General features: G+C 42.8%; 1 protein-coding gene across 7 annotated transcripts in view; it reads left to right on the top strand.

The window, feature by feature from the left end:
• The window catches only part of NR2C2 (nuclear receptor subfamily 2 group C member 2), a 114,961-nt gene that overhangs the window by 63,507 nt on the left and 29,286 nt on the right, over positions 1–22,168 (top strand). For all 7 annotated transcript variants that reach the window (XR_011563087.1, XM_070776950.1, XM_070776953.1 and 4 more), the window contains one exon: positions 11,362–11,472. Coding sequence is in view for 6 of the 7 variants with exons in the window: in XM_070776950.1 (XP_070633051.1) it covers positions 11,362–11,472 (111 nt within the window). In the remaining variant the exon portion in view is untranslated. The remainder of the gene's footprint in view (positions 1–11,361; positions 11,473–22,168) is intronic.

The raw sequence follows: 22,168 nt of genomic DNA, 5'->3' as shown, positions 1-22,168 counted from the left end.
CACTTGACTTCCTGTCTTTTAAAATTTGCTGAGACATAAGTTTTGGCTGCATTTATGGCCCATGCTGGAGAATGTCCCTTGTGTACTTGAGGAGAATGTGTATTTGTTGTTTCATGGTAGAGTGTCCTGTTATAGTGTGTCCAGTCTCGTTAGTTTCTCTTGTGTTAAGTCTTCTCTTTCCTTATACATCTTCTGTCTGATGGTTCTGTTCCTTCTTGAGATTGCAATAGTGAAGTCTCCAATTATTATTGCAGAACTGTCTATTTCTTCCTTAAGTTGTATCAGTTTGGACTTCATGTACTTTTCTGGTTATTAAGTGTGTAACTTTGTGATTATTATATCTTCTTGCTGTGTTGAATCTCTTATTAGTATCCTTCTTTGGCTTCCCTGGTGGCTCAGAGGATAAAAGAGTCTGCCTGCAGTGCAGGAGACCTGGGTTCGATCCCTGGGTTGGGAAGATCCCCTGGAGAAAGAAATGGCAACCCACTCCAGTATTCTGGTCTGGAGAATCCCATGGTTGGAGGAGCCTGGCAGGCTACAGTCCATGGGGTCACAAGAGTTGGACACGACTGAGCAACTTCACTTTCTTCTTTCTTTCTTCTTTGTCTCTTAAACCCTTTTAAAGTTTAAAGTCTACTTTGTTTGATTTTAGAACAGCTACCTCTGCTCTCTTTTGGTTTTTGTTTGCATAAATTATCTTTTCCCTTCCTTTCCTTTTCAGTCTGTTTGTGTCTTGGGTTCTAAAGTGAGTCTCCCAGGCAGCATGCAGTTGAAACAGAATGTCTCAACGGTGTTCCGCCATTCTCTCTCTTGATTAGAGAGTTTTATTGATTTGCATTTAAAATATTTATGCATGCGGAACTTCTGTCATTTTGCTCTTTGTTGTATATATGCCTTCAGCTTTTCTGTCCTTCATTTCCTGCATTCCTATCTTCTTTTATATTTAGTTGATTTTTTAGTAGTGAAATGTTTAAATCACTTCTCATTTTCTTTTGTACCTGTTCCATGGCTGTTTTCTTTATGGTTACCATGAAGGTTACATGTAACATCCTAAAGTTGCAAATTCACACTAGTATGAACTTACACCAGCTTAATTTCACTCACTGTCAAACGTTTTTCATTTACAGCTCCGTCCCTACCTCTTTCTGTAGTTGATGTCACTGATTACATTTTTATGCCCCAAAACATAAGCTAATAATTCTTTTTAAATACATTAGTCTCCTTAATTATGTAGAAAAAAAGATTCTGAGTTTCATACCAAAGATATAGCAATAGTATTTACAATAATTGAGGGTTTTTTAAGTGTATTTTTAGGAAGCAAAAGGCCCAGTGGTGAACCGTTGCCACAGTGACACTGGCGTTTTATGATCGCCACGTGTTTACATGTGTTGGCGTTCTTGTTTCCCAGGGTCCTACCGTCTTTCCTTTCTCCTCGCAGGTCTCTCTTGAACGTTTCTTGCAGGGCAAGGCTAGTGATCACAAATCCCCTTAGCTTTTGTTTATCTGCAATGTCTTGGTTTGTCTCTCACTTTTAAAAATATTTATTTACCTGTTTATTTCAATTGAAGTATGTATGTGTGCGAGTGCTCAGTCACTCAGCTGTGTTTCATTCTTTGTGACCCCTTGGACTGTAGCCCACCAGGCTTCTCTGTCCATGGAACTTTCCAGGTAGGAATACTGGAGTGGGTTGCGCTTTCCTTCTCCAGATCCTCCAGACCCAGCGATTGGACCTGGGTCTCTGTGTCGCCTGCACTGGCAGGTGGGTCCTTTAACACTAGCGCCACCTAGCTGATCTGCAGTGTTGCGTTCATTTCTGCTGTACAGCAGCGTGACTCAGTTATACATGTGGTTTATTATGGGATATTGAATATAGTTCCCTGTGCTACACAGTAGGACCCTGCTTATTTTTTGTGTATTGTGTGTGTGTGTGTGTAATGAAAGATTTTTACATATTAGATACAGGGAAGTCATTCTGTTTTATGCATGAGTTAACTTGAATTTTATACTCAGTAGAATAGCCTGTTCGTGGCCTATCAAACATGCATTGTATATCTGCCTTAATTATTAAAAAGAAAAGGTCACATTGACCAGAAGAATGTCCATGTTAAAAATAAAGATTAAATTCCTGTCTTCTTGGATTGCCATTGCTGGTTCTCCTTTGATGATAAGACTCTCTTCCAAGGTGCCAAGGCCTTGCCGACTTGCTGATCTCTGATCCACGTGGGGTTTTGTTTGTTTTTGTTCTTAAACCTTGAAGAAGTATAATGTTCTTTGTTTTGACAAGATGCAGAACTCTGCTTGGCAGCCATGCTTCTCCAGAGGAGCTGGTCAGAGTAATCTGGGAAGCTGGCCTCTGGGCTAGTCTTCAGTTTGGCTCACAGAAAACGTTTCTTATTATAGAGCATTTATTGGTTATTTTTATTGACATTTGTATTTGCTAATCCCAGAGTCCTAACTTGTGCCCTTCCCCTTTGGTGACTGTAGTCTGTTTTCTGTGTCGCTGATTTTGTTTCTGTTTGGTAAATAAGTCCATTGGTATAGTTTTAAAAGACAACATATAGGTGATATCGTGTGCTATTTGTCTTTCTCTCTCTCTCTCGGCTTAATATGATAACCTCTGGGTCCATCCGTGTTGCTGCAGACGGCATCATTTCCTTCTTTTCCCCCATTCTTTTTTATGGCTGAACTGCATGCCACTATATACACACCACATCTTTGTCCACCCATCTGTCGGACATTTAGGCTGTTGCCATGTCTTGGCTATTGTAAGTGGTGCTGCCATGAACATTGGGGTGCATGTTATCTTTTCCAGTTAGAATTTTCGCCAGATTTATGCCCAGGAGTGGAACTGCTAGATCATATGGCAGCTCTGTTTGTTTTTGGTTTTGTTTTTTCTTAAGGAACCCCACACTGTTCTCCGGGCTTCCCAGGAGGCGCTAGTGGTAAAGACCCACCTGCCAGTGCAAGAGATGTAAGAGGCGTAGGCTCGATCCCTGGGTCGGGAAGACCCCCTGAGGAGGGCGTGGTAGTCCACCCCAGTGTTCTTGCCTGGAGAACCCCATGGACAGAGGAGCCTGGCGGGTACAGTCCATAGGGTCACACAGAGTCAGACACGACTGAAGCGACTCAGCACACACGCGTGTACTGTTCTCCATAGTGGCTGTGCCGGTTTACACTCCCACCACAGTGTAGGAGGGGTTCCTTTTCTGCAAACCCTCTCCAGCCTTTGTTATTTGTAGACTTTTTGACCATGGCCATTCTGACTGGTGTGAGGTAATACCTCATTGTTGTTTTGATTTGCATTTCTCTGATAATTAGTGATGTTGAGCACCTTTTCATGTGTCTTATTTGCCAACTTGTGTGTCGTCTTTGGAGAAATATCTAGGTCTTATTTTTTTATTGGGTTGTTTGCTTTTTTTGTTACTGAGTTGTATGAGCTGTTTGTATATTTTGGAAATTAAGCCCTTGCTGGTTACGTTATTTGCAGGCATTTTCTCCCAGTCCACAGGTTGTCTTTTCATTTTGTATATGGTATACTTTGTTGTGCAAAAGCTTGTAAGTTTTATTTTTATTTCTGTTGTCTTGGGAGACTGAACTAAGAAAACGATGCTATGATTTACGTTACAGAATGTTTGGCCCGTGTTCTCTTCTACGAGTTTTATTGTGTCATGTCTTATATATGTCTCAGCCATTTTGAGTTTATTCTTGTGTAGGGTGTGAGGGAGTGTTCCAGCTGCTTGCTGAAGAGGCTGGCTTGTCTTCGTTGTGTATTCTTGACTCCTTTGTCTGAAATTAATTGACAATAGATGTGTGGGATTATTTTTGGGTTCTCTGATTTTGATTATTGTAGCTTTGTAGTATTATCTGACATCTGGGAGGGTTATGCTTCCAGCTTTGTTCTTTTCTCTCAGGATTGCTTTGGCAATTCTGGATCTGTTATGATTCCATAAAAATTTTGGAATTTTGTAGTTCCATGTAAAATGTCATGGGTAATTTAATGGAGAATCCCTTTAAATCTGTAGAGTGCTTTGGGTAGTATGGTCATTTTAACAATATTCTAATCCAAGAATATGGTGTGTTTCCATTTTTTTGTATGCATATTCCTTTGTCAGTGTTCTAAAGTTGTCAGCATATAAGTCTTTCACCTCCTTGATTGAGTTTATTCCTATTCATTTTATTTTTTAATGTGGTATTTAAAGGAATCTTTAAAAAGATTTTTTCCCTTTCTGCTATTTCATTGTTAGTGTAAAGAAATGCAACTGATTTATGTGTGTTAATCTTGTATCCTGCTACCTTGCTGAATTCGTTTATCACGTCTGATAGTTTTTATGTGGAGTCTTTTTATACCTAGTATCAGATTGGGTGGCACCTAGTCTAAGACTCATGGCTCATTAATAAGGCCATGACACCTTTATACCCAATAGTCCCTAATCCTTATATACTTATGAAAAAAAGACCCCCAGACAGCAGCTGGTTCTCACTCTCAGATTTAAAAGATGCCTTCTCTTTCATCCCATTGGCACTAGAATCACAATACTTGTCGCATTGAAGTAGAACTCCTCATCAGTACCCCCTCAGTAGCTGACCTACCCCAAGGCTTTATTAGCCCTCATCTTTTGGAGCAGGCTCTAGCCCAGGATCTACAAGACCTAACTCTTGAGGGAGGAACATTTATTCACTATATTGATGATCTTTTGATTTGCTCCCCCACTCAGTCCCACACCATGATATACACCACTCAAGGTCCTTAATTTCCTGGCTTATTGGGGTTACAAAGTGTCCAAATCTAAGGCCCAGTTGGTACAACAAGTGTCCTATTTGGGGATTATTTTTACCCCTGGTAGATGCAGCCTTCTGGCAGATTATACACAGGCGATACCCATCTACAGATTCCCACTACCCATAAACAACTACAAGCATTTCTGGGCCTAACCAGGTACTGCAGAGTCTGGGTACCTAACTGTGGTCTCATGGCACAGCCCCTTATATCAAGCATTAAAAGGTAAGGAAGATCAGATACCCCTCAAACGAGAACCAGTCCAGCGGGAGCCGTGGACACTTGAAAAAGCCTCCTCCACAGCACTCCCACTTTGGGTCTACCTAACTTTCCTAACTGTTCTGACTCTGCACCCAGAAAACAGGGAGTGCGGCCTTAGGAATCCTAACCCAAAGACTGGGAGAAACCACACAGCCAAAGCCTATCTCTCCAAACAGCTGGAGTCCACTGTGAAGGCTGGCCTCCCTGTCTTAGGGTGCTAGGAGCACTGTCCCTTGTAGCTGAGGGAGCACGGAAATTTACTCTGGGAGCCCCATTCAGGTTCTGATTGCTCACCAGGTACCAGACCTACTAAATGATCACGAATTTTCAGATAGCAAATTCTTTTATTTGAAAGCCCACAGATATGTTTGAGTATTTGCAAAACTTTAACCCCAGCAACTTTACTGCCCATACCAGGAAAAGATGACCCTACTCAGACTTGCTCCGAGATCCGGATAGTTTCTCCCAGTGTCCACCCAGACCTCTCAGACCAACCCTTAGCCAATACTGATTAAATCTGATTTACTGGTGGAAGCAGTTATATTACGGAGAAGACAGTGGCACCCCACTCCAGTACTCCCGCCTGGAAAATCCCATGGGCGGAGGAGCCTGGTGGGCTGCAATCCGTGGGGTTGCGAAGAGTCGGACACGACTGAGTGACTTCACTTTCAGTTTTCACTTTCATGCATTGGAGAAGGAAATGGCAACCCACTCCAGTGTTCTTGCCTGGAGAATCCCAGGGACGGGGGAGCCTGGTGGGCTGCCGTCTATGGGGTCGCACAGAGTCGGACATGACTGAAGTGACTTAGCAGCAGCAGCAGTTATATTACAGAAGGAAAACACGAGGCTGGATACACTGTTGTGTCCCTTTATGGGAATATTGAAGCCCGAATTCTAGCCCAGGTGACGTAGGGCTTCCCAGGTGGCTCTAGTGGTAAAGAACCTGCCTGCCTGTGCAGGAGCCATGGAGACTCGGGCTTGATCCCTGGGTGGGGAGACAACCTGGGGGAGGGCGTGGCAGCCCACTGCAGTGCTCTCGCCTGGAGAATCCCTCAGATGGAGGGGCCCTCGGGCCGCCACCCATAGGGTCGCAGAGAGTGTGACACGGCCGAGTGACCGAGCATGCGTGCGGGCATGTTGGGTACGTATGTTAATGAGTATAATATACCTTCTTGTATTGATCCTTTTTTTTAATCATTATGCAGTTTCCTTCTTTATGTTTGTTTTCGGCTTTTGTTTTAAAACCTGTTTTGTCTGATAGGAGTATTGTTACTCCTGCTTTCTTCTTCTTTCTGTTTGCATGAAATTAGATTTTCCATCCCCTTACTTTCAACCTATATATGTTCTTTGCTTTAAAGTGGATCATTTGTAGGCAGTATATTGTAGCCTCTTGTTTTACTATCTGATCTGGCACTTTATGTCTTTTGATTGGAACATTCAGTCCATTGACATATAATGTCATTGTTGATAGATATGTATGTACTGCCATTGTAAACCTTGTTCTCCAGTTGATGTTACATTTCTTCTTTTCCTGTTGTGGTTTGATGGTTTTCTTTTATATTATGCTTGTGTTTTCTTCTTTGTGGTTTTTGTGAATATACTGTATGTTTTTGATTTGTGTGTGTGAGTCTCTCAGTTGTGTCTGACTCTTAGTGACCCCATGGACTGTAGCCCACCAGGCTCCTCTGTCCATGGGATTTTCCAGGCAAGAATACTGGAGTGGGTTGCCATTTCCTTCTCCAAGGGATCTTCCAACCCAGGGATCGAACCCGGATCTCCTGAATTGAAGGCAGATTCTTTACCATCTGAGCTACCAGGGAAGCCCCCATTTACTTTAGACTGGTATTCATATATATTCCAAACATATTCTAAAAAACAAACAAAACCTGTTTTCTTACCTCCCACACATTTTATGGTTTTGATGTCTTTTATGTCTTCATGTTTATCCTTTTCTTGTTTGTTGCAGCTATTTTCACTTTCACACAATTGTTTTAAAATGTTTTAATCGGTCTACTGGTCTGTTTACACTATCTACTTTCTAGTTGCATTTTTCTCTTTCCTGTAGGTTCTTCCTTCTTTCCAAGTTATTTATTTTAACGTTTTTAAATAGTTTATTTTAGCTGCGCTGGATCTTCATTTTCATGTGCAGGCTTCCTCTGCTTGTGGTGAACTGGGGCTGCTCTGCGTTATAATGTGCAGGCTTCTCTTGTGCTGGCTTCTCTAGGTGTGGAGCACAGGCTCTCGGCCTGTAGACTCAGGAGTCAGAGCACAGAGACTCAGAGTTGCCGCGCACAGGCTCTAGAGCGCCAGCCCAGTAGTTCTGGTGCACGGGTTTAGTTGCTTCGTGGCATGTGGAGTCTTCCCATATTGGGGATTGAACCTGTGTTCCTCCTTTGACAGGCAGATTCTTACCTACTGTACCACCAGGGACGGCCCCTTCTTTACTATTTAGAGAAGACCTTTTGGTATTTTTTTAAGAGTAAAAGTTTAGTCTTCCTGTATTATTTTAGTTTTTGCTTGTCTGAGAAATTCTTTATCTCTCCTTCTCTTCTAACCTTGCTGGGTAGAATGTCATAGGTTGCAGGTTTTTCCCTTTCAGGATTTTGAATTTATCTTTGTCACTTCCTTCAGGCCTGCAGTATTTAGTAGAGATATCAGAGGATAGCCTTATGGGACTTCCCTTTTAACCGCTCCCCCCCCCCCCTTTTTTTTTGCAGCCTTTAGAATCCTCTTTATGTTTTGCCATTTTAATGATAACCTCCCTCGCCTTTGAAGGACTGTTTTGCTGGGTATAGGATTTTGGATTGACATATTTCTTTTCTTTGAGCACTTTGAATGTATTAGCCAACTGTCTTCTGGCCTTCAAAGTCTCTAAAGAGAAATTGGCAAATAACCTAATTGTGGATTTTTTGTATGTGACAATTTGCTTCTCTTTTAAATGCTTTCAAGATTTTCTCTTCTTGTCTTTTGAACTTTGCTTATAATGTATCTTGATTTGGGTCTCTGTGAGTTCCTCATATGGTGAGCTTGGATGTTTATGTTCATGTCTGATCAAATTTGGGCAGCTTTTCAGCCACTGTTTCTTCGCGTGCTCTGCCCACACCCCTCTCTCTCTGATTCCCACAGTGCTGCTGGTCTCACTGCTGGTATCCTGCAGGCCTCTTTGGCACTGGTCACTTCTCTCCCATCTTTTTTCTTTCTGTTCCTCAGATTCACTAAATCCCATCAAGGTTACTGATTCTTTTGCTTACTCGAATATTCCTTTGAATCCCTTTAGTGAATTTTTCATTTCAATTTCTGAACTTTTTAGCTCCAAAATTTTTTTGCTTTCTTTCTAGATTTTCTGTCGCTTATTGGTATTTTGATTTTGTTCATATATCATTCTCTGACTTTTCCACATCTTCCTTTAGTTCAGTCCTTATTTAGTGCATTTGATGTGAGATCTTTTTCAGATGTAATTTTTGTTAATTTTTTTTTTCCTTTGACTGGGCCATACTTTTATTTCTTTGTATGCCTTGTGATTTTGTTGTTGAAAACTGGACATATGAATCTAATAATGTGGTAACTCTAGAAATCAGATTCTCTTTCTTGCCAGGTATTTGCTGGTTTTTGTTAATTTGTTTTTATTGTAAGCACTTTCTGTAAGCAACATCCTGACATGTAAATTTAAGGTCTTTTCTAAACATGTGTCTTTCCCTAAGCATGTGTAGTTACTTTCTAATTTTTCCTGTATATGCAGTTAGTTTGAAAGTCTTTGTCTGTAATGTCTAATTCCCAAAAGAAGAACAAAGAGAAAAGGGGGTGGTGGGAGAACAAACCAGTCTTTTAAGTCCCCTGGAAATCACTTTAGTAGAGATGGGCATTGGCAACAGTAGGAGGAAGTGCAAAGACCATGGATGCCACCTCCTTGTCTGCACCTCTGGGATCAGAAGCAGTCAGCAATTGGCGCACGGGTCCCCAGTTTTGGAAGACAAGGACCCTTTCTGCCACCCTGGCTCCCAAGGCTGTGTGCAGGCTGCTTCCGGAGTGTGTGCACAGTTCCCTGCTCTGGGATAGGGGCGGGGACAGGTAGCTGCACTGTTGTGCTAGGAGCTGGAGTTGACCAAAATTAACCGCACTGTATCGTCCAAGTCTTCCCCCGGAAATTGCAAGCCTCCATTGGACTCTGGAGTTCCACAATAGTCCCATCAGACAGTTTCTGAAGTCTGTCTGTGATCTAGGTAGAGAGACAGATTCCTTGGTGCTTCCTACTCCACCATTTCCCTAGAATTCTCTCTCTTGAATTAATTGTTTTTTATATAATAGGAGTGAGGTGTCCAGTTTCATTCTTCTATTTTTCCATCACCATTCGTTGAAAATGCTCTTCTTTCCCCATGGAGTTATCATGGCACTTTTGTCAAAAATCATCTGACCATTGATGGAAAGGTTAGTTTCTACGCTCTTTGTTCTGTTTTATTGCTCTATTAGTCTATTTTTATGCCATTGCCACACTGTTCCAATTACCATTGCTTTCTAATAGGGGCTTCCCAGGTGGCAGAGAACCGGCCTGCCAATGCAGGAGACACAAGAGACAAGTAAGTTTTGAAACCAGGAAGTTCAGTCCTCCAACTTCGTTCTCTTTCAAGATTGTTTTGGCTATTCTGGTTCCCTTGCATTTTCATGAATTTTAGGATGAATTTATCAATTTATGCAATACATGCAGCTAGAATTCGAATAGCAACTATATTGAATCTATTGATCAATTTGGGTAGAATTGACATTTTACCAGTATTAAGTCTTCTGATCCATGAACACAGATGTCTTTATGTTTATTTACATCTTAATTTCTTTCAACAGTGTTTTGTAGTTTTCAGTATACAAATGCTGTATTTTGTTTGTTAAGCTTATTTCTGGGTATTTTCTTGTGTTTGATGTTATGGTTAGTGGGATTGTTTCTTTAATTTTCTGAGTGCTCTTTGCTAACGTATAGAAAAATAACTGATTTTCATATGTTGATTTTGTATTCTGCGACCTTGAAACTCATTTATTAGACCTAGTAGTTTTTCTGTGGAGTCTTCTGGATTTTCTGTATAAAGGATCATATTATCTGCTAATAGGGATCGTTTTCCCTCTTTCCAGATCTTGCTGCTTTTATTTCTTTTTCTTTTCTAACTGCCTTGTCTAGAAGTTGCAGTATGATGTCAAGTGGACATGGGAAAGTAGAATTCCTTGTCTTGTTCCTGATCATTGGGAGAAGGGTTTTAGTCTTATATCATTAAGCATTATGTTAGCTATATTTTATAAAGACTTGTTAACAGGTTGACATATCAGTACTTCTTAGTTTGTTGAATGGGGTGTTTTTTTTTTGTAATCATGAAAGAGTATTGAATTTTGTCAAATGCTTTTTCTGTCCATTGAGATGATCATTTGACTTTTGTCCCCTTCTAAGGTATATTTTATTGTTTGATTCATATGTTGAAGCAACCTTGCATTCCTGGGATAAATCCCACTTAGTCATAGTGTATGGTTCTTTATATGGTTCTGGATTCATTTTGTTTGGATTTTGTTTCAGATGATTGCATCTTTATTCATAAGGAATATTGATCTGGGTCTATAGTTCTCTTGTGATCATCTGTCTGGTTTTGGTATTAGGTATTATTGGCCTCATAGAATGAATCAAGAAGTATTTTCTTCTTCCTCCTCCTCCTCCTCCTATTATTCTTTTTTTTTTAAGTTTGAAAAATATTGGTTCATAACATACTTTTATTCAAAGAAAAATAATACCTGATCACTTCAGGTGTCCAAGTGACTGTTCTGAACCTTGAACCTTTACTTTGATGGGTACTGACCTTGTGTTACTGATGAACTTTTTCAAGTTTCACCCCGTGGGGTGGGAGGTTGCCAGGCTCTTTGACAAGTACTAATAATGGTAGTTTACAGTGTAATTCTGGTTCTGTTTGCCATCCTCAGCAGTACTGTGAGAGCGTTTCTTCTGAAAACTGTCATCTCACAGGAGTGCTTTATAGCTGGCTTTGTAGACAGTGGGGGAAAAAAGTTCAAAGATGATTTCTAAGAAGTTATTTTGGTAGCTTTATATTTAATTGATGCTGCACAGAGCAGACCTGAAAATTCCTTTCATTTTTTCTTGCATTTTCAACATTAGAAACAGCTGTTTGAGCTGGTTTTCAGGATCCTTCTGGAGAAGCGTCTCGTTGATGCTTTGTCATCCTGAACTACACATTTTGTCACTCGGAGCCACAGTGAAACCAAGGGGCGCGGTCCTCAGACGCCCACTGGGAACCTTTCTGAGCCCCCTTGTGATCCAGCCCGCTTCTCGCCCACAGGTACCACGTACACAGACTTCTCGGCCGGAATCTCCAGGGATGACCAGCCCCTCCCCGCGCATCCAGATAATCTCCACTGATTCTGCGGTAGCCTCACCTCAGCGCATTCAGGTACCTCCCCAGTCCCCCTGGGGTCCAGCCACCCACCCTCCCTGAATCCGTTCCAAAAACAGAGCTGCCTGAGGGTCTCAGGAAGGAGCTGTGCTTCTTAGGCATCCAGTATAGTGCAGTCTCATTTATGTTTTAAAATGTAAAAGAAGAAAGAGTTTACATTTGCTAAACTAACTTACTTTTAATCTAAAAGTCTGAAGTGTCACTTCAAACTATTGGAATGAAGTACCGTTTTATAACTTTTGAACTTCAGAACTGAGAGGCAGCATGTCCTAGTAAACTAGCAGTTAAGAGCATGGACCCCGCTTGAAGTCAGATCCCAGTGCTCCACTTTATCGCTTTCCTAACATCTCAGTTTTTTCATTTAGAAAATGTGCATAATAGTAGTGCTTACCTCATAAGGTTATTAGGAAAAATCAGTGGATATTGCTTGTAAGATGCTTAAAGCGGCGCTTGGCACATGATAATGTTCAGTGTGTCCTCGTTATCTATAATAACTATTTGGCACCCCATTCCAGCAGTCTTGCCTGGAAAATCCCGTGGACAGAGGAGCCTGGAAGGCTGCAGTCCATGCGGTCTCGAAGAGTCGGACACGACTGAGCGACTTCACTTTCACTTTTCACTTTCCACTTTCATGCATTGCAGAAGGAAATGGCAACCCACTCCAGTGTTCTTGCCTGGAGAATCCCAGGGATGGGGGAGCCTGGTGGGCTGCCATCTATGGGGTCGCAGGGAGTCGGACAAGACTGAAGCGACTTAGCAGTAGTAGTATCGTTCCTGTTAACTATTTCATATTCACTTATGGGAAGGTTAGCCTTCCCCAGGGCTCTGAGCCTGCCTCTGGCTCACTGAAGAAAGAGAAGATATGTGTATTGAAATCATGACCAGCAAGCAGGAAGAAGGGGAATGCTGATGACTCAAATTAGATTCATAGTTACCTCAGAAGGCTGAATCAGAAGACCAAACCAAAGCATGTGAGCAGAAATGAATGGCAGAAAAAGCACTAAATATGTAACAGAAGTCTGAGAAAATACCAGGCAGCCAGGTATTCAAGTGAATTAGTTAAGGATCGATTTCATTTTCAGTTTGCTTACTTTAAGCTAAGTAAAAGTGAGCAGTAAGCTGTAATAAGAAGATGGTTTCTGTAGTGTTTCCCCATTCGTAAAAGTGATTTTATGGATTGTTAAAAACTAAGCATAACAGAGTTGTATTAAGGAAAGTGAAATGAGTTGTTAAAAATTGTATTTCCATCATGCCTATTTTACATAAGTTAATCATAAAACGGAAGTTCATATACTTGTAATTTTTTTCACTTCACACCAAGTAGGACACACATATCTGAGTGTTTGGAAATTTAGAAGTTATTGGTCCAATGAGGTTTTACTATTCTTCAGAATTAGAAACTTTATGTAGCTAAGTTATTTTTTCTTTCACTTTGTTCTTATTTGCTGATTGTGACTTGAAAATGAGTCCTTTATAGTTTAATGTAGTAGGTATTAGGATCCTGCCTACATAACTCGCCCAGGTTTGGAAAAGGGACTAACTTTGTATGTTTAACTATGGCTGTTACATTGTGGTTTCACAGCCATCCAAGGGCAGGTGAGAGCATAGAACACTCCCCCAGAAGACTCCAGCTAGTCTTGGAGTTAGTGTATATTTCGAGAGAGAGTGTACAGCCCCCTGTGTTGGTGTAAGAAGAATCCTTGTTTTCTTAGGGGCTGTGCGGGCATCCCAGTTCATCCAGAGGGGTATTCCCATGCCCTGGCGCTTGGTCCGTGGTTCCACCACTGTCCTGGCTAGAATGCAGGTTCTTGAGCCACAAGTCTTGTAGAATGGATCTGTGGTGTTGTGCTTTCAGTTTCTCTAGGGAAAATAACCCCTTAACATGAGTTTTATGTGTAGTAAGTATAGCTGAAAATCTTTTCATTGTGAACTGTCAATAAAATTGAATATACTTTGCTTGAACTGAAGTGTGTTTGAAAGTTTGGTATTTTAAAGAAGAGTTATGGTCATAACCAATGTAAGTTGGTTTCTAGTTCTTGATGTTGGCGCCGATGTCTTCTATGAAGTTTTCCTTTCTAGCCCTGACTTAAGCGTTGGATCTCCAACCCATTGTGGGAAAAGAGTTCATTTCCTGATGTTTTAGTGAGTAATCAGTGCTCTGACCTAGATAGTAGCTCTGTGATAAGTTTGTGAGGGAAGATTATTCAGTAAGGATGGCAAGCTGTGCAACATTTAGAAACTTTTGGCTCTGAACGGAACGGACTTTAGGAGTAAATCCTGTGTCTCCTCAGTTGTGTGACCCGGGGAAGTTTCTCTAACATCCGTAACTGTCAAGTGGCGATAGTGACAGTGCCTGTTGGATGGCGCTGTAAACAGGTGAAGAGGTAGTGCCCATAGCCTATAGGGAGTAGACGGCAATAGGGTTAGCGTCTGTGTTACGGGCTTTTAATGTTGTATTTCCATACAAGTTCAGACGTAAGGAAAATAATACATAGGAATCTTGTATTCCCTTTATACAGATTCACCAGTTTTTGCTGTAACATTCTGAATGTATGTATGATGTATGTTTTTCTGAATCATTTGAGAATAAAAATAGAGACATCATGCTGCTTTGCCCTGGATACTTCTGTTGCATTTGCTATGGAGAATGACATTCTCCTATGTATTTACACTACAGTGATCAAAATCAGGCAATTTACTATTGAAACAAGCCATTATCTAATCCATAGTCCAAATTCTAAAATTCATCAGTTTTCTCAACCAAGTCCTCTATAGTTGTTTTTTCCCCCATCCTAGGATTTCTTTTTACTGTTTATAATAATGACAGCAAAAATCAAGGTGCCAGTCAGCACACGACCAGCAGCACATCCAGTCGTGCAGACCAGCAGAGGGCCGCCCCGCCGGTGGGTCTGTGTCACTGCTACATGTCAGCCCACTGGTTGCAGAAGGGCTTTGCGACCACGTGGGGAAGAGCGACGCTCCCAGTGTGGGGAGAGGCGGACTTGTGACTGGGTGGAGAGCTGTGGTGTTTGGGGATGCAGAAGTCCCGTGCAGAAAGTGTGGGAGGAAGAAGATGGCGGCAAGAGGGAAACACCGGCTTGTCTGAGAAGGAGGCCTCACTGGAGCAGTCCAGTCACAAAACCTAGCTTCTCGGGAAATTTCATGAGTTTCCATCATATGCAGTCTTTCTAGGCCAGTGGTTTTCAAGCTCGGTCCTTTATTACTTCCAAGATTATGCGCATATTACGTTCAAATGTCATTTTTTAATCCAGCTTTTAAAGTGATCTGTTGTTCAGTCACGTCTGACTCTGCACACCAGGCTTCCCTGCCCTTCTCTATCTTCTAGAGATTGCTCAGTTTCCTGTGCATCGAGTCAGTGATGCTGGAGATTAAAAGAGAAACACTTGGCACAGTACGCACCAAAGTTGACGTGCTGGGGGTCACTGCGCTCACTGGACGCCACCTTCCTTCTCTCTGGGGCGGATCTTGGCTTAAAGCTTCTTTTCCACCTGTGGATTTTAAGGTGTCCCTGAGCTATTCCTCCACACTCTCCATTTCACATTTATGTTTTCAGTAGAGCATAATTGTACTTATTGTTTGACTGAAGGAAATGTTTAAATTTAAGCTTATGAAATACATTTATATGATATGGTGCTTTTTTATCTCCTCTATTTTTTGGATGTTTCACCTGTTACTAGAAAAGACTTCTGCTGTTTGTTTTTTAGAAGTTTGGAATCTGCATTACATTCCCCAGGGGAGTGCATCCCGGGCTCCTGCAGCTTCCTTCCCTCGGTCTCTTCCATCAGCTCTGTATTCCTTCGCGTCGTTCTTGAGCTGCCGGTGCCTGCTGTCTGTCCTTTCTCCATCCGCAGCCTCTGGTGCTTCCTCTCTTGCTCTGCTGACTCTGGTGGCTCCTCTCAGGTTCTCATAGGAGTTGTTTGTATGTGTTGAGTGGGTAATAGGTACACACCGTAACTGAGTCATACCAGAGAAAGTAGAAGATGAGTCTCCCTCTCCACGTCTCTCCCAAGAATGGCCACTGTTGCCGTATTGCTTAGTTTTTCAGAGTTGGCCTGCACCAACACCCGTGAGTGCACATGTGAGCAGCGCAGCATAGTTCACACGCCTGCCACACTCTGCCCGCACTGCTCTGTGCTTTACTCTTGGAGTAAAGTGGTACAAATAGAGCCTCCTCTTCTTATTAAGTAGGGTTTTGAGATTTCATTTTATGAATGTTGTGATAAATAACCTTTCACCTGAGAGTATTCCTGTAGGATCAATTATTCAAAACCGGGTCGCTGGTATTGAGAGTGTGTCGTGTAATTTTGACAGTCGTTGCCAAACTGCCTTCCAAAGAGGTTCTGCCAGTTTACTCCAGCCAGCCTGGTGTGAGAGCGCCTGTTTCCTTACATACTCAGTGAAATATTTTGAGAGGGAGTGTGTGTGTGTGTGTGTGTGGTGTGGTGTGTGTGGGTGTGTGTGTGTTTTATGGCCCAGAATGTGGTGTGTGTGTGTGTGTGTGTTTTATGGCCCAGAAGTGGTCTGAGTGAATGTTTCATGCAGGCGTCAGAAGAATGTATGTTCTGCTGTTGCTAGCTGGAGGACTTTATGAATGTCAGTTACATCAGGGTGATTGATAGTGCTGCTCAGGTCAGCTGTATCCCGATTGATCTCCTGCCTGCATATCTGACAGAGAAGCGACACCTCCAGATGGCCGGTTGACCGCTTCGTCTCTTTCTGGCAGTTGTACCCGTTTTGCCTCGTGTGCTCTGCTGCTCTGTTGCTAGGCGCATGCACATTAAGAGGATTGTTACGTCTTTGCGGGAGATTGAGCCATTTTATCATATGAAGCCCCTCTCTATGCCTAAAATTTTCCTTGTTCTGAAGTCTGCTTTGTCTTCACATTGAAGTAGTTACTCTAGCTGTCTTTTGACTTTTCACTTTTCACCTGTCTGCGTTTAGGGTTTTCTGTAACAATGAATAGTCGAGTCTTTTTTTTTTATCCAGATGACAGTCTCTTTTAGATGGTGTATACAGAACACCCACATTTAAAACAGATTGTCAATATATTTGAACTAATATTACCGTGTATGTAACTGTTTCTGGTATGATGCCAGGCTTCGTTTTCTGCCTTTTCTAGTTTTGATTGAGCAACTTATCTGATCCACTTTTATCTCTTTTCTTAGTGTATCACATGTACCTCTTCACAAGTGTTTTTAGTTGTTGCCCTAAAGTTTACAATTCACATTTTAAACTAATCTAAATTTATCATCAACTGACAGCACCCTGTTTCACCTATAATGGGAACCTTTTCACAGTATTGCCAACCCCTGCCTCCCATCTTTTGTAATATTGCTGTAATTCATTTCACTTACCCACATGCAGTAGTCACCCAGTACATTGTTACTTAATTTTAACAGTTTTTTTTTTTTAAGATCAATTAAGAATAAGAAAAAGAAGATTTAGTTTTGCCTTCATTAATTCCTTCTTTGGTGTTCTCCCATTCTTTATGTAAATGCAAGTTCCTGATCTGTTCCATTTACCTTCTGCCTGAAAAAAACCTTGGGACATTACTTACAAGGCATATCTGCTGGTGATGAATTTGTAGTTTTTGTCTGAGAAAAGCGGCTTCCCTGGTGGCTCAGAGGTTAAAGCGTCTGCCTGCAATGCGGGAGACCTGGGTTCGATCCCTAGGTTGGGAAGATCCCCTGGAGAAGGAAATGGCCACCCACTCCAGTACTTGCCTGAAGAATCCCATGGACAGAGGAGCCTGGTGGGCTACAGTTCACGAGGTCGAAAAGAGTCGGCTACGACTGAGCGACTTCACTTTTTTGGTCTGAGAAAGTCTTTATTTCACTTTGACTTTCTTGATGTTGGGTTGTCTTTTTTTTTTATGATTTTCTGTGAAATACATGACATAAAATTAAGCATTTTAAAGTAACGAGTTCAGTGGCATTGAACATATTCATAATATGGTGCAGCCACCTCCTCTGACAAGTTTCAAAACATTTCTTTCACTCCTTCACTCCCCTTACCCACTGTGCAGCTTTCCCTGTGCCTCCTCCACCTGGTCCCTAGTGGTTATCTGAACTCCATCTCTGTGGATTTATCAGTTCTGGATATTTACTATAAATGGAGTCACACAGTATGTGACCTTTTTTGTGTCTGGCTTCTTTTGTGTCTTACATAATGTTTACCCACACTTATGGCGTGTATGTTATTCTTTCTTAGGGCTACATAACTCTCCACCGTGTGCCATAATTGATTTATCCGTTCATTGATGGAGCCGCCTTCACTGTTGAAGGATATGTTTGTCAAATGTAGAATTCTGGTTTGGTGGTTCATTTCAACAGCATTTGAACTATTTTGCTCTATCATCTTCTGTCTTGCATGGTTTCTAAAGACAAATCTGCTCTAAAATTTTTTTTTTCTTTATTGGTGAGGTGGACTTTTCTCCCAAACGGAGAGTGGGAGAGAAATCTTTTCCCATGTTTTTGACAGGGAGAGTTAACTTTTTATCTTTTTTGGTCTTATAAATAGGATATACTTAAATGTAGTTTTTGAGTTCTTACTGTGCTTGATGTTCTCTAAGCTTCATGGATCTGTGGTTTGGTGTTTTGTCATTAACTACGGGAAGTTCTCACCTATTATTACTTTGAATACTTCTTCTTCTGGTATTCTAGTTACGTATCTGTTCTCTCCTGCAGCTATCCCGTGGTTCTTGGGTCCTGTGCTCTGGGTTTTGTGTGTCGCGTGTGTATTCTGCGTTGGTTTCTTGGTGCTTTCCCCTTCACGTTTCAGTGGAGGGCTTGTTCGGGCCTGTCTTCAAGCTCACCGGTGGTTTCCTTGGTTGTGCCCAGGCATACTTCATTTCTGCTGCAGTGTGTTTGATTTCTAGCATGCTATGTTTTCTGAGAATTTTCATATCTCTGTAGGTTTATCATTTGTTCTTACATGTTGTCTATTTTTTTTTTCCTTCAGAGATCCTTAGATACTGATCATGAGTTATTTTAAATTCCTTATCTGAAAGTTCTAACATTTGTGTCACATCTGAGTCTGGGTCTGATGCTTGTTTTGTCTTTCCAGATTGTATTTTTCTTATGTTTTGAAATTCTGTGTATTTTTTTTTTTGCTAAATGTCAGACAATGTTGGCTGTGTTAGACAGCAGGAACGGAAGTGCATCAGCCTCTGTATGAGGCGTTGTTGTTCTGGCTGGGGGTTGCGCTCTGTGTAATGTTTGCTGTGGCTGTAAGTGGCTGAAACTTCAGATTCCTCTAGATGCCTTTGTTTCTGTCCTCTTGACTTTGAGCTGCCCTAGATATTCCTCCTCAGAGAGTTTGTATCTTGAAGCTCAGCCGTAATCCGCTGTTACCATTCTGTAGCCTAGTTGGTAAGGTGTAAGGGAAGGGTGGTTGCTGTTCAGTCACTCAGTTGTGTCCAGCTCTCTGCGACTCCATGGACTGCAGCACGCCAGGCCTCCCTGTCCATCACCAATTCCTGGAGCTTGCTCAAACTCATGTCCATTGAGTCAGTGATGCTATCCAAGCATCTCATCCTCTGTCATCTCCTTCTCCTCCCACCTTCGATCTTTCCCAGCATCAGGGTCTTTTCTAATGAATTGGCTCTTCGAATCTGGTGGCCAAAGTATCGGAGCTTCAGCTTCAGCATCAGTCCTTCCAGTGAATTATTCAGAGTTGATTTCCTTTAGGATGGACTGGTTGGGTCTCCTTGCAGTCCAAGGGACTCTGAGGAGTCTCCTCCAATGCCATAATTCAAAAGCATCAGTTTAGCTTGGTCAGTAAAGAACCTGCCTGCAAGGCAGGAGTCTTGGTTTCTATTCCTGGGTTGAGAAGATCCCCTGGAGAAGGAAATGGCAGCCCACTCCAGTATTCTTCCCTGGAGAATCCCGTGGACAGAGGCACTTGGCAGGCTGCAGTCCATGGGGTCACAAGAGTCGGACGTGACTTAGCGACTGAACCGCCTTCCTTACGGTCCAGCTCTCACATCCATACCCGACCACTGGAAAAACCATAGATTTGACTAGACGGACCTTTGTTGGCAAAGTAATGTCTCTGCTTTTTAATACACTGCCCAGGTCTGTAATCTTATGACGAAATCTCAGTATTTTCATGGTCCTCTGTCCTTGGGCTATGACCTTCACAAGTATTTATTTATTTCCCCTGCCCCCACTTAGATGAGAAAGGCAGGGTAGAGGGACCTGGAGTTGAAGAAATGGCCTTTCCGCAGTGGGATAAGACAAGTCTCTGGTAAAGTCTTCTCTCCTGGGGAACAGACCTTGGTTACGTTGAGTTTTTTGTTTTGTTTTGTTGTTACCAAGAATACTCTTCCCTCTTCCCCTGCCAGAGTCACCAGAAGATCATTCTCATTTCTTTACCAGGAGACCCAGGTGGGTTCCTGGAGCCGAAACTCGTGAGCATGCGGGACCCTCTGTGACCTTACCCCCCGGAGTTTCTCAGCCCTGTGCTGTGTACACGAGTGTACACGAGGTCTCCAGCCTCACTGGGATCACCACTTGGGTTTCCTGCCCGCTTGGCTTCTGACCCACGTAAGCAGACCGTAGACTTGACGCATCCACTTCTCTCCAGATCTCAGTGTGCCTCACGGTCAGCTCTCTGATGGGCCCTCAAGGAAAGTCCTTGGTTTTCAGTTTTTTTTAAGGACGGAATGATGACTTCCCAGCCCTTTATGTGTGGAAGTTGCAACTGGAAGTGTACTTTGAGCGTGACTCACCTGTCTGTAGTTGGTTGGACATCCTCACCTGGGCATCTCACACTTGGCAGGCCAGAAGCAGACTCTCAGTGCCTGCCGCCTCTCGCCCGTCCACCGCCTGCTCAGGCTGGAGACCGGAGGGCCGCTTCTGGCGCCGCCTCCACGCTGGTGCCCCCCCGCCTGCGCCCGCCTCCGCGCTCAGCTCTCCCCAGGGCCGCCCCAACTGCCCCCCAGCTGCCAGTTTCCAGCCAACATCTAAGAAGGTCTTTGTTTCCCATCATTCCCTCACTTAAAACTTTGAGTGTATTTAGAAAACACATTTTATCTTATTTAAGAAAGAAAACTTTGTCAGGTATTTTACCCACCTGAACTTGTAGGAATTGAGGCGTTCGTGGGGCCAAATGGAGAATGGGCCAATGTTTTATCATTTCGCCTGTGAGCAACACTAATTATTCATATGAGTTATTTATTTAAAAAATCATTTACTTTTTTGTGTAGTTCAAAAAATGTTTAAACATTTTTTACCGTTTTCATTTTAAGTTTCGTTATCTTTGCTGCTGTTCTTTGTTATGCTCTAACGTGTGCTGGCCTGTAGTGATGACAGAGTTTGCATGTATTACATAAAGACCTGTGTGTCTGTCTGGGATGCATGTGTGAATGTCTGTGTATATAGAATAGTATAGGGCAGGTCTCCAATAGCACAAGAAACCGGAAGACCTGCTTCTGGGGAACAGCCCCTGAGTGGCTCTCACTGTGCTTAGAGGCCCACACTCCCCACAGGGCCAGCCCCCTCCCCTCTAGATCCTTGGGCCTGACATCAGTTCCCAGAGCTCCTTCCTCTCAGGACGTCCCTCATCAGAACATGTCCTGTTGCTTAGAACACACTTTCCCCTAGACCTGTACCTGCCACCATTCTCCTTATCCTTGAATCTTCTTTAAAACGTCACCTCATCACAGAGGCATTTCCTCATCTCTCTTTCTAAAGTGCCTGCATTTTTCTCTTACCCCAGCCTGATCTTTCCCCTCAAAGCATGTATCATACACTTAAATTATTTCCTGGTTGGTCTGTTTACTTGTTTTTTTGCCAGTCTTTCTCATTAAACTAAAAGCTTGGTGAAAGCAGGCACCATCTCCGTAATGCCTGTCTCTAGCCTAGTGCCAGCAAAGGTCCGTCTAGTCAAGGCTGTGGTTTTTCCAGGAGTCATGTATGGATGTGAGAGTTGGACCATAAAGAAAGCTGAGTGCTGAAGAATTGATGCTTTTGAATTGTGCTGTTGGAGAAGACTCTTGAGAGAGTCCCTTGGACAGCAACGAGATCCAACCAGTCCATTCTAAAGGAAATCAGCTCTAAATATTCATTGGAAGACTGATGCTGATGCTGAAATTCCAATACTTTGGCCACCTGATGCGAAGAACTGACTCATTGGAAAAGACCCTGATGCTGGGAAAGATTGAAGGCGGGAGGAGAAGGGGGCGACAGAGGATGAGATGGTTGGATGGCTCGATGGACGTGGGTTTGAGCAAGCTCCGGGAGATGGTGGTGGACAGGGAGGCCTGGCGTGCTACAGTCCATGGGGTCACAAAGAGACACACCCGAGCGACTGAACTGAAGTGAGCCTAGGGCCTGACACGCGTGAGTGAGCCGCAAAAGAAAGTCCTGATTTACTCAGTGGGGGAGAATTGATGAGATGAAATGGCTGAGACAAGGCTTCCCAAGTGAGGGGGAGAAGTGAGAGAGCTGAGAGAAGGGAAGTACTTTCATCTCGGTCCTGTTATGTTCCAGGCTGTGTGCCAAGCACTTTGACGTGTGTTGTTTCACTTCCCTGGAGATCCTTTTTATAGAGCTGTAAGCAGGCTCAGAAAGCGAGAGGGCTGCTCCACGCTGACGCGGCTGGAAGGCAGTGGGCAGGCATTCCAGTCGTGGCTGCAGCTCCAAGCGCCATCTCAGAATCACAGACTCAG

The sequence above is a fragment of the Bos indicus genome, chromosome 22 (genome assembly GCF_029378745.1).
Source record: "Bos indicus isolate NIAB-ARS_2022 breed Sahiwal x Tharparkar chromosome 22, NIAB-ARS_B.indTharparkar_mat_pri_1.0, whole genome shotgun sequence".
Taxonomy (NCBI): Eukaryota; Metazoa; Chordata; class Mammalia; order Artiodactyla; family Bovidae; genus Bos; species Bos indicus.
This window is presented reverse-complemented; position numbering and strand designations above follow the sequence as displayed.